At 44.1% G+C, this 12,178-nt stretch overlaps 1 protein-coding gene across 1 annotated transcript in view; it reads right to left on the bottom strand.

Annotated features, from left to right (window-relative positions):
- Positions 1-463: 463 nt before the first annotated feature.
- The window catches only part of cskl (c-src tyrosine kinase-like), a 49,092-nt gene continuing 37,377 nt past the window's right edge, over positions 464-12,178 (bottom strand). Inside the window, exons 6-13 of the mRNA XM_085766467.1 lie at positions 6,729-6,822; positions 5,993-6,058; positions 5,772-5,871; positions 5,519-5,609; positions 4,797-4,870; positions 3,912-4,107; positions 2,454-2,540; positions 464-2,082 (exon numbers count right to left, since the gene is read on the bottom strand). Of these exons, the coding sequence (XP_085622593.1) occupies positions 1,900-2,082; positions 2,454-2,540; positions 3,912-4,107; positions 4,797-4,870; positions 5,519-5,609; positions 5,772-5,871; positions 5,993-6,058; positions 6,729-6,822 (891 nt within the window). The 3' untranslated portion in view covers positions 464-1,899. The remainder of the gene's footprint in view (positions 2,083-2,453; positions 2,541-3,911; positions 4,108-4,796; positions 4,871-5,518; positions 5,610-5,771; positions 5,872-5,992; positions 6,059-6,728; positions 6,823-12,178) is intronic.

Consider the following 12,178-nt stretch of genomic DNA (forward strand, 5'->3'; position numbering starts at 1 on the left):
GCTCTATTAAACTCTGTCACATTCAGCTCCCTGAACCCTCTCCTGAGTCCGTAGCAACAGTAACTGGACATTCGAGTTGTTCTAATGGGCTTATGAAATGACCTGGAATATTTACTTATCATGGAAATAAATTAATAAATGCTTCCATGTACCCCCTGCAATGTGCTCACGTACCCCTGGTTGGGAATCACTGATCTATTGTATCAAGGAGCCTTGAGCAAAGTGCATAAACCTGATCTGCTCAGTGGAGCTGAAGAGTATAAGCTTTCTGGAGTTATTAAAGGAGAAAATGTGTAAATTTCATTAAAGCCAAATATTCAGCATCCTCCTGTCCACTCAGCTGCTAAAATCTCTCTGCTTTTGATGTGTCATTTAAAATATGCGCCTCAATTGAATTCACATCTCACCTCTTCTCTCTCTCTTTCTCTCACACTCACACAAAAATGCAGGTGTTTCCACACTGTTCAGATGGAATGATTTATTCATAATCATGATAGCATAATAAAACAATGAACATTGAAAGCACTGACAGTTGAACCCAAGGCCTCTCACACATAGCATGCACCACCCCGACCCCAGCGTTCACAGAGACACTGAACATTCCTAACGCCAAGAGACGCCTGGCTCCTGAAAGTCCTCTTTAAGATTCTCTGCCCCAGTCAGTTTTTTCCTTGTTCTTTTTTTTTTTTTAATCCTTTAAATATATTTTGATATAAAAACAAGCCCACATATGATGAATCAACCATGTTTGTGAACTGCCTCTCCCCCTTCTCCTCCTGTTATTGTCCTGCCCCCCCACACCTCTCCGTCTTGGTTGGAGGACGAATATGATACTGGCTCCCATGTCCTCTCTCTTCCTATTCATGCTCTTCTTGGACACTTGGAAAAAACAAACCAAAAAAATAATAATTCAGTCCGATGGGGACATGGTGGAGGTGGGGGAGACAACACTTTAAAAAATGGTTTTATAACCTCCCTGAAAAAAGAAAGCAATAAAAAAAAAATTCTTAAAAAAAAAAAAGTAATTAAAAACAAAATAAACGACAACAGTCCAATTGAAAGAAGTGCTGGAGGGAAGTCTGGAGCTCTGTAGACTGGAGGCACTTTGGCACAGAGCGAAGGCCCCACACCTGACACCACGCCGAAGGGGAGGGAGGGAGGGAGAAGGGAAGGGGTTGAAGGAAGGAAGGAAGGATGGAATGACAGAAAGCTGGGCTGAAAGGCATGCAGAGCCACATGGTGTTACAGAGAACCAGGAATGATGGAGGAGAGGCGAGGGGGAAGAAGAAGAAGAGAAAGAAGAAGAAAAAGAGGAAGAAGAAGAAAGAGCACCTGACAAACGTGGAGGAAAAGGCCAGCCTCCCCTCCAGTTAATGCCATGTTCAGGAGAGGAGGAGGAGGAGGAGGAGGAGGAGGAGGAGGAGGAGGAGGAGGAGGAGGTGGGAAGGGAAAACATAAGAAAAGAGGAGCGATCTTCCGGGTGCAGGAAGACGAGAAAACTTGGACCAAGAGAGAAGAGACACAGAGAGAATGAGAGAGAGAGAGAGAGAGAGAGAGAGAGAGAGAGAGAGAGAGAGAGAGGGTGAGCAGCAGCAGGTATAGAGGGAGGGAAGAACAGTGGCCCATCAAGAGAAGAGGAAACTGTCCGGCAAAAGCTATACAACACAAACAGGAAAACAGTCCTTGTATGGAAGCAGAGGACGGCTGGTGGACGTCTGAGGTCAGGGGAGGGGGGGCACGGTAAGGCAGTCCCACAGGTCAACAGGCTGGGCAGGCAAGAGGAAGGCGCTGTGGTCCCTCTTCTCCTCCTCCTCTTCCTCCTCCTCCTCCTCCCACTGTACAGTTGCGCTCGGCTGCGTCTCGCCCCCCCCCTCCTCCCCCCCCCCACCCGCCTCCTCTTCACAGGTAGAGCTCCTTGGCTCTGATATGCTGCAGCTTCTCCCGCAGCATGCGGAAGGAGGGCCGCACCACGGGGTCCAGGGTCCAGCACTGCTTCATCAGGTCGTACACCACGGGCGGGCAGCCGTCGGGGGCGTCCATCTTGTATCCCTTCTCTACCCGGGGCACCACCTCCTTCAGGGGCTGAGACACACGAGCAGAGCAGAGCAGAGGCGCAAAAAGTGAGCTGACGTAACAGACTCCACTTCAACCAGGCAAAGGTTACCAACTCTCCACAGTGACAACAAAGCGTGGTAATGGAAATGTGACGAGAGGTGAAGTGGTGTAATAATTAAATTCATAATTTCGCAAGTGTCACATTTTCATGACGTGCTCCAGCAGTTAAATGGCATAAATCTAATTATTTTGGGGTCAACTATGACGGCACAAGACATTTTATTCCAAGGAGGAAAAATAAAGAAATAAAAAACACTGGTCCCTGCAACGAAGCCTGCCATCTGCTGGTGCACCTCAGACCTCGGTGATCCACAGAGACCTGGTGTTCAGGTACTTACAATTCTAGGGTAAGGCACGCGCCCAAAGGAGTAGATCTCCCAAAGTAGGATTCCGTAACTCCAGACGTCCGATTTGGTGGAAAACCTCTGTTGGACAAACGAGAGAGAGAGAGAGAGAGAGAGAAAAAGAAGAGGTTCATGACTTCATCTGCAGCAGCTGGGTTTATTGTCTTCCTCTGTCCATAAAAAGCAGGTCTCTGTTTTGTTTGTTTAGTGCTATTTCAGGAGTTCAAGTGAGGATATGTGAATATGACCATAATAATATAGTGTTAGTACTGTAATATTTTTTGCCGGAGTCTATATTAAAAATGTAATAAGTAAAGCTGAGCATGTTCAAACAGGATTCCACGTAAGCACGGGCTGCAGAGAGTTTGTATTTGCACAGTGAAAGAGGAAGAAAGAGCAAACGGAGGAGCGGCCGCCACAGAGAGGAACTGCTGCTGTTACAGAAACTTCAGTCCACCTGAAGTGCAGGAATTAAAGGAATTGGCTAACATCTGTCATATTTATTTCATGAATACAATGCAAGTGCATCGTAGTACAACAAGTGATGCAAGAATCACTTGTAGCACAAGATTCATTCTTTACTGGCACGAGTGACTGGATTAAGAGAACTCGGTACATTTGCCAATTTTATCATACTTTGAAAAAACAAGATCTGTTGCATGAGTCATTCTAATAGTCGGCCTCTCTTCTTGAATTAAGAATGGGAATCCCTGGAAGTTTAAAAATAAATGGCACAAATACATGATCTAATTTCACGGTCATGCAATTATCAAGTTGTAGTTCAACTGCGCGACAGCACCAATTATTATCTCATCCAACTCTGTTATAGTCACATCCCATCTCAGTGGCCTTCGACAGACTTCTTGTAGCATCTAACGTATCTAAATATGAAACCGTTCCCTTTTTATTTCCATCACAGTAAGGTGCTGCTGTGATGACAAGGCGCTGGCAGCTGTATCATCAGTTCAAATTGTTTTAGCTCCACTAAGATGACTGTCGACACTTGTTTTTTTATCTGTTGTTTTTTCACTTCTAACTCTGCAGTGTGAACATTTTTATTCTAATCTCTGACACAATTTTTTGCAAATAAAACTGTTTTACAAACAGAGAGGAACAGGCAGCTTTCAATAACAATTTACCTGCTTGGGTTTTGAACATGCACTTAACTCTGCACATGTGATATTCATCAAGCTGAAACACACTTTTTTACAACAGGTTTACTTAGGTAATATCTGGTGAATGTAAATTGAAACACATAATGACCTTTAACATGAGAGAATAAAATGTTCTTACATGAGGTCAAATGTTTGTTTGTTTTTGATAAAGCTTATGTCAGAGCAGTGCATTGCAGTCATCCTTCCTCCTCCCACTTTAAAGCTTCCAGCTTGGTATTCAAGCTGAAGTAGGTGAAAATAAATACTACTAAGAAAGCATCAGCACATACGCCCTCACCTTCTCTCTTAGTGCTTCAGGGGAGGTCCATTTGACGGGCAGCTTGGCAGTGTCCTGTATAGAGGAGGCCTCCTTGGTGAGGCCAAAGTCGCTGACCTTGGCGATGTTGTCGTCGGACACCAGCACGTTACGAGCTGCCAGGTCTCTGTGGACGAAGTTGTTGGCCTCCAGGTACTCCATGGCTTCACACACGTCACTGATGGGAGAGATGATGAGTGAGGGCTGGATGAGCGAGATAACACGTCTGTGGCTACCGTGGTTACGACGGTTAAGACCAGGATAAATGACGACCACGGTGGAAGTTGAATTAATGCCATAAAGATGGTGGCGTTGAGAGGGAAAACCCACACTCTGATTTAAAATGTCGAAAGTCAAACGAGAATTTTCCAGATGAGTTTTCATTGAAAAGGAGCTAAATGAAAAAAATCTTGACTATAAGTTCCCCCTCTGCTCATTTTAAGCTCATCCAGACCAGTTACTACTTATTCCCGTGCAATCCTCTAACAAGTTCATCCCGGGGTTACATGGCACTGGAAATGAATCATGAAATTCTTCCCTGTGTATTTATGCCTACTGATCTGAGAGTAATGGCTGTGCTCATTTTAAGTTGTGTGTGGGGGTTACAGCATGGGCTAAATGGCTGTTAAATGAAAAATAAACGAAGACTTTAAGGCACTTGACTTGCAGATAAAACAGCCTTTCATTGAGGCAAACAAGCTGCACGATGGTCGCTCGTGTAAACAAAGCGCTTCTTTTATGTTGACAGTCAAGTGCGCAACACTGTTGTTTTGAAATTCATTTCAAATGCTGTCAGCTACAGAGCAACAGTTTAGCTCTTTTTCAACAAATTTTAATAGGTAGCTGAACAAAGATGAAAAGACTCACAGCGAGAACTTGAGTAAGCAGTCTCCACCGAGCACGGTCCGCCCTCGAGAGCGCAGGTAGTCCACTAGGCTGCCCTGTGACACAGTTCACACCATCAATACAACATGTGGAGGACAATGACTTGACCCAGCGTGCCTTTCCTAAATTTCCCATACGTGGGGAATAAAAAGTCTTAAAGGGACAACGAGGAGTTTCTATTCGGTTATAATAAAAGTCTCACGTTAATGTGAATGAATCTCCGCTACCCACACTTGTTAATGGGCCCATTTTCGATAAATATATCGTTCTGTCTCTATCGTTATTTTGTTATTATTAGTGGTGGCGGAAATGCTGGTCGAGCCGACCAGCGTTTCCTTCGTGGCGAGTCATGAGAATAACGCAGCCAAATCGCCGTTTATGGTCGGAACTACGACGGTATGTGAACCTCTTTGAACCTCTGACTTTAATTCTTGATGAATGAAAACATGAGTCTGTCTTGCGCCGGTCAAAAGAATTTTACGGTGCACGCGGAGGCTCATAAATGTAGTGTGAAAACGCTTCGCTTTTCCAAAACTCCTCGTTGTCCCTTTAAGTCTTACGTATTCTCAACTGAACTCCATTCACAAATGCAGTAACTTGGTTATTATTGATGTTAGCTTTAATTTTCAATACCATATGCATTTTAGGCTTCGTAAAAAGAAGCATTAGGTGTTTCTCAAGGTTGTAGTGTTGGTGATTCTCACCTTGGCCATGTACTCTGTGACGATGTAGAGACTGCCCCTCTCCTCAACAATTACCCCTAACAACTGCACCAGGTTGTTGTGCCTCAGTTGCCTGGACAAACACAGAAACAATGGCAAAAAGAAACATAAAAAATCACTCATGGCAGTGATAGAGGTTAGACTTTAAAGGGGACAAAATGCCTCGCAACCCACAGACCCAAAGCAATATTGAACAGGTGGTGTGAAGGATAAAGGTGGAGCTGCAGGGTCTTACGTCATGACAGAGGCCTCAGCGATGAACGCCTGCGCCGTGGCATCGTTTTTGATACACTTGACCGCCACCTTGGTCCCTCTGTAGTCTCCGACCATCACATCTGCGAAAGGACACAGACAAGGTGACGACTCAGCATAATATTCGACAGTCGACCTTCGTCTCTCGTTATTATGATGAAATTTAATGATGGCGACGAGATCATTGAAAATTCAGTTCCTCACCTCCAAATTCCCCTTTGCCGATGGTCTGGATCAGTTTAAGCTCCTTTCTGTTCAAGGCCCAGCCGCCTGCCAAGAGAGGACAGAGGACACTTAGCAGACCTCACAGCCAAATAGTAAAATCATCTGCCTGACTATCAACCACCAATATATCACAACATAACCTCAAGGGAAAAGCTGCGTAATTTGGAAGGCAGGAATAAGTCACATTTATTGTTATTTGAACTACTTTATAACATTGGAAGTAAAAAGTTGAAAACATCAAAGACGCAGAACTACTAAACTATTCAACAAATGCATTAAAATATTCAGTGGTGAGTTCTCACATCCATGGCATCTATCTTCTGGTCGGAGCAGAAGTTCCACTTTATGAAAGATGGATCTCTCATTTGGGAGAAAAAGCCTTGATTTATTGCTACATTTATATATATTTTTTCAGTTTTCTGGTGTAAGAATTTGCCGAGTCAGACGCGTACATGAGGAGGAACGAAGAGAGACGGAAGTGGAGGAAGACTCAGATTGACCTTGAGAGCTGTTGCAGCCCAGCAGGCGTTCCCCAGACACGAAAAGATTAATTACTCACTGTTGATTAATGCAATTAGGACGGGGATGATAGAGAGCTTTGAAGGGAATGCAGGCTTTGTCTGTTTATTATGTGTATGTACACACAAGCACAATAAAGCCCCTGTGTGCATCTGTGTCCCTATAGTGCAGGGTAATGAGCCAAGTGTGTTCTTACTCCTTGAGAACTCGTCCTGCGCTGCCACTGTTCCCTCCATCAACTTGGGTTTAATCAGCCTGGTACAAAGGCCATCAGCATCTTTGGTGTAGTGCTGGAGACAGAAGAAAAGAAGATTACATGCAAACATTTTAAAGCAAAAAATATTAAATTAAGTGTTTCAATGTCAGAAAATCAAAATCCATGTTTTCATGTTTAAAAGAATCTGATGTATAGAAGTTTGCCGACACTCTCCATATCTTGGACCTGGCCGTGTCTGATGTTCATGAATTAATCCTGATTGGTGAGACTGTAGACCAACTTTTGATATATAAAACAGAAATGTGTGCTGATGTTTTCAGCTGCTCCCCACAGTAGAACAAGAAGGTGGTGATGAAAAGAGGCCTCAGACTGTGCTGGGAGTTGATGTGAGGAGCTCCCTCTATTTGATATGTGCAGGATATCAGTGGTGTTTTCCTGCACCAAAGAAATGAAGCATGAAAGGTTCAACTTTTATCAACACGCATCAAAGTTAAAGGGTTTTGTCCCGTGGGATACTGAACCACTGCCTAATTTCCATACAAAAGACAGGATGAAAAAGGAGGAGGAGCCAGGCTTTGCTTTAATATCAGCTGTTGCTGCTGAAAATCAAAATGTCTACATTAGCAAACATGATGATTCACTTGTACTAATATTTCACCCAGCACTTTGGCAAAACTTAAGTTAACTGTTTAAATATTTCAATCATCAAAATCTCACAGAAACTTAAATCCAAAGCTGGACCCTCATATAAATGTGGTGGTGTTAAAGGGATAGTTCAACATTTTGGCAAATTAGCCGTTTTCGAGGTAAATACATACAAAACCGCTGATGCGCGTTGCGTTCAGGGACAGTTTTTCAGCAAGCAGTCTCCGTATTTACCCTGTATTTACCTCGAAAACGGCTCCGTTTCGTATCGTTCCGTCATTATCTCATAGCGTGGTGGTTGTGCAGGTCACAACTTGTCTACAAAAGCGCTGTGGAGTTTTGGGATGTTGAATTTGATGAGTTTAATGAGGGAAACCAAGAAATTCCGTTAGCCTCCATAGCGTAGCTCTAAGCAGCCTGCTGCTGCGCTCCGCCGTACTGAAAATAGCTTACACCTACAATTAAAGGTAACGAACCTACTGCTATGACTATAGCGATTATGGCAATGGGCCAATTTGCCAAAATGTTGAACTATCCCTTTAAAATGCGTCAAATTCTCAACTTCTGCTCGTGATTGACACTGTGTCATCCTGAGACTACGGAGCTTCATTTACTGTGGGAACCAGCAGCAAGAGAGGAGAGTGTGGGTGTGGGAGGGGTCAATGCATTTGACCTTTAACCCCCCGAAACAACACAAGAAAAACCAAAGATATCCCGGTCAATATCAGGTCCTTGTCATAAAATCCAATTAGATGTCAATAATAAATCAGGCAATTGTCTTATTTTGGTGATTTCTATATTGATGATCCAAGAACGGTCGGCAGGATCGAGTGCTTTCAGAACAGAAAAAGATGAATGAGAATGTATGAGGCAAATCGTGAATCAGCGTCTTTCTGCCAGAGCGCTGATTTTACACAGGAAATCTCTGTGTGACCACTGAATGAGTAAAACAGAAAAAGAAGAAGCTCTTCCACCGACAAAACCAACGTTACACAACTGCAGCACAATTGACCACAGTGTGAGTTACTGTTGCAACCACCAGGGAGCAGCATGGTGAAGGCAGGGTCACACACACAAACACACAGACTGTGCTACTGTGATGTGGCTACAACATCATGTGTTATTACATCTGCATTGTTCTTCTATCAAATTAGTATGTGCGTTTACACAACATATACGTATATATATATATATTTAGTACACAATGGTCCTGGGGAAGCTCTTCTCATATAATAACAGAAAGGGATGTAACCACTGAGTAAAAATACAAACAGGCATTGTAGCTGACAATACATTCACTGTGCTCTTACATCCTCTAAAATACCAACTGAAGCCATCTTTGTTTCACTTCTCCATGACTGACACATATAGCTGACATACATAAAAGGAGGGAGGTATACATTTATGTATATGTGTGTGTCTATATTTAGGTCTGTGTGAAGCCTGCTGTGACAGGCTAATAAGAGCAGAAGAACAAGCTGGAAAAACACACAAGAATTCAAGGAATCCTCTCATAGGCTATTATTGAGAGAGAGAGAGAGAGAAAGAGAGAAAGAGAGAGAGACAGGGGAATGCAGACAGAGAAGAGGATGGAGATATAGAAAGACTGAAAGAAACATAAGGCGGGAGAAGCAACGTAAGAGCTTGAGATGGATAACAAAGAGAGGCGGAGAGAAAGCAATATGCCAGGTATACACGAGGGCACGCGAGAAGAGGAGGAGAGGGAGGGAGGTGGAGAGAGGAAGTGGAGGCAGAACCAAGCCCAGAGTGTGTGAACAAGAGAGAGGGAGAGAGAGAGAAAGAGAGAGGGATAGAAAGGTAGAGATTGTGGGGAGCTGATGATAACAAGAATGCACCAGGGATGTAGATAGTCTCAGAGCCAGCTGGCACATTCCTGCCGTCCACTTCCAACACCCCGCCAGGCAAAGAGATGAGGTCCAATTAACAGTGTGATAGCCGCCAATCCAGCTCCACTCTTTTATCTGAGAGGACGAAAGCCCCCCCCCTCCTCCGTCTCTCTCTCCGTCTCTTTCCCTTTGCTATCGTGTCTCCTGTCTTCCCCTCTCCACACTCTGAACTGGCTTTCAGATAACAGGCAGGGAGGGAGAGGATCAGACAGCTTGTTGAAGAATGTGAACATGCACTTGAGTTTTTTTTTTTTTTGGGAAATTCCCTGAGGGAATCAAATGTGTTTATGTGTATTTGTGTCTGCAAAGTGTTGCACTCGTACAGCAGCACAGTTAAATCACAGCAATTGTTAATTAGAATTGTGAATACAAAAAGAAAACACAATGTCATAAGACCATTTTTTATTCTAACTTTCTTAGGAGTTTTTTTAAAGATAAGTTTTCTTTTATTAACAAACCGTAGGCTAAAAATAAAAGCTGACCAGGCATCTGGTTAAAATAATTAAAAATATGGTAAATGGGCAACATTTATATTGCAGTTATCTAGTCTTAACAACCACTCAAAGAGCTTTACAATATCAGTCACATTTACCAATTCACACACACATTCGTACAGTTTAACCAACATGTTCCATTTTTTCTACCCCAGACACACGGGGACATTTCAACATGTGCACTAGAGAAGCCAGAGATCGAACTACTGGTCTTCTGATTAATAGAAAACCCCGCTCTACCTCCTCATGATCTCTGGAATTCTTAGTAGGGATGCAAATTATCGAGTAATTCATTAATCGATAGTTGATAGACCTTATCGATCGATGATCGATTAATTGATAAGCGGCGATTTTCCTGAGAACCTAAATTTAAAGGGATAGTTCACCCTAGAATGATATTTCGCTCATTATCTACTCACCCTCATGTTGACTAAGGGCTGGAAGAAGTCTCAGAGTCCTCCGTCCCTTCTCTGAGTTACAGGGGGTCTTAGCGTAGCAGTGCATTTCAAGGCAACGGTTGTAAAGGGACACCAGAGCTCTTCGTAAAAAAACACACACAAAAAAACATCCAAATACCTCCATGATGCTCGTATGTAATGTCCGTCTTGTGCTGAAGCCCCAAATTGCGTAATTGTCCCGAAAAAAATTAAATAAGTCCACATTCCAAGCATGTTTGTAGCATTAGCTCTGTGTCTGTTGTCCGGTCTTCCGCTGCCAGCGCGCATGCGCAACCAGACTGAGACTCGAGTCGGTCTCAGTGCGAACCTTGCGCATGCGCGCTGGCAGCGGAAGACCGGACAACAGACACAGAGCTAATGCTACAAACATGCTTGGAATGTGGACTTATTTAATTTTTTTCGGGACAATTACGCAATTTGGGGCTTCAGCACAAGACGGACATTACATACGAGCATCATGGAGGTATTTGGATGTTTTTTTGTGTGTGTTTTTTTACGAAGAGCTCTGGTGTCCCTTTACAACCGTTGCCTTGAAATGCACTGCTACGCTAAGACCCCCTGTAACTCAGAGAAGGGACGGAGGACTCTGAAACTTCTTCCAGCCCTTAGTCAACATGAGGGTGAGTAGATAATGAGCGAAATATCATTCTAGGGTGAACTATCCCTTTAAGGGGAAAATTCCTTATGGACTTTACACTAGTATTTGTTAATTTATTTTAAGAGCACAGCACAATGAAAATGTTTAAGTAGCACGTTATTTGGGACAGAGAGCTCTGAGGTTGAAGTCCTATCATAATGAGATGAGATGAGAGACACCGCTGCGTTTCCATTACAGATTTTCGCAAAATAAAAGCGATATTTCTGAAACTTCGAAAAAGTGCAATTGCCATTTGCGGGTGTTTCCATTGAAAGGTATTTTGCGAATGAGCCGTAATGCGTCTTGCGTTTCTATGGTGACGGCACAGCAATCTCAGCTGCCGACAGCTGTTGCTGTTATTGTTATTAACAAAGACGAAAACAGCGCTTGATTGCTGAAAGGCAAAGCCCGTGTGGCGCTGCAGCGGCCACAAATAAGGGCGCACTCACACGGGCCAGTTGTTCCGTACCGTGCTGAAGCCCCCCCCCCCCTCTGTCCCCCGCTGGCCCGCACTCACACCACCTCCAACCCAAGCTGCTCAAGCACGGCTGCCTCCGTTGATACAGAGGGATTATTTGTTTACCAACACAGCGGATGTGCGCTTTAACCTGACTGCAGAAAGAACGGAGCCTTTTAACACCAGCGGTGATGAGGTGCTGACAACAATATACAGTAGGTGGTTGTGTCCACACACCCGTACTGGTTTATGTGACTTAAGGTGACATGTCGGCGCAGGAGGGAGTGGGAGCGTGGATGCGAGCCAGTCTCCTTCAACAATGCAGGGAAAAGGGGAATGGTAGGAAAGGGTTTTCTAATTTATTGAGAAACAATGCCCAGGTCAGCAATGCATGACAATAAACATGTGGTTCATTTGTCCCCTCAAGTTACATAAACCAACACAGCTTGGACACACGCGCTGTTCTCCGCGGCACCGCAACGAGTGCTTTTTTTTTCGTTTCTTTTTTTTTTTTCAATTAAGCTCCGGTAGCGACCGGCTAAACTACGGTAGGATACTGTAAACCAGCGCGGATCCGGTGTGTTTATCAAAGCTTGTCCGCCGTGCTGAGGCACCGGGTCGGTTTGAGCTGCGTTCAGGCTGCATTAACTCCTCAGGCAGCTCCGTGTCGGCGGCTTTTTGACTCGTTACTCACCGGTCGTCTGTGTGTTAGCGATGGTACAGCCTGAGTCCCGTATAGCTACAACAGGTAACAGTGTTGTCTCTTTTCACCTCCTCTCCCTCTCTCCCTTGTGTGCTGCAGTGCGCAGCGCTGCACACATTTACACAGAG

The sequence above is a fragment of the Trachurus japonicus genome, chromosome 3 (genome assembly GCF_045865225.1).
Source record: "Trachurus japonicus isolate A0001 chromosome 3, Traja_1.0".
NCBI lineage: Eukaryota > Metazoa > Chordata > Actinopteri > Carangiformes > Carangidae > Trachurus > Trachurus japonicus.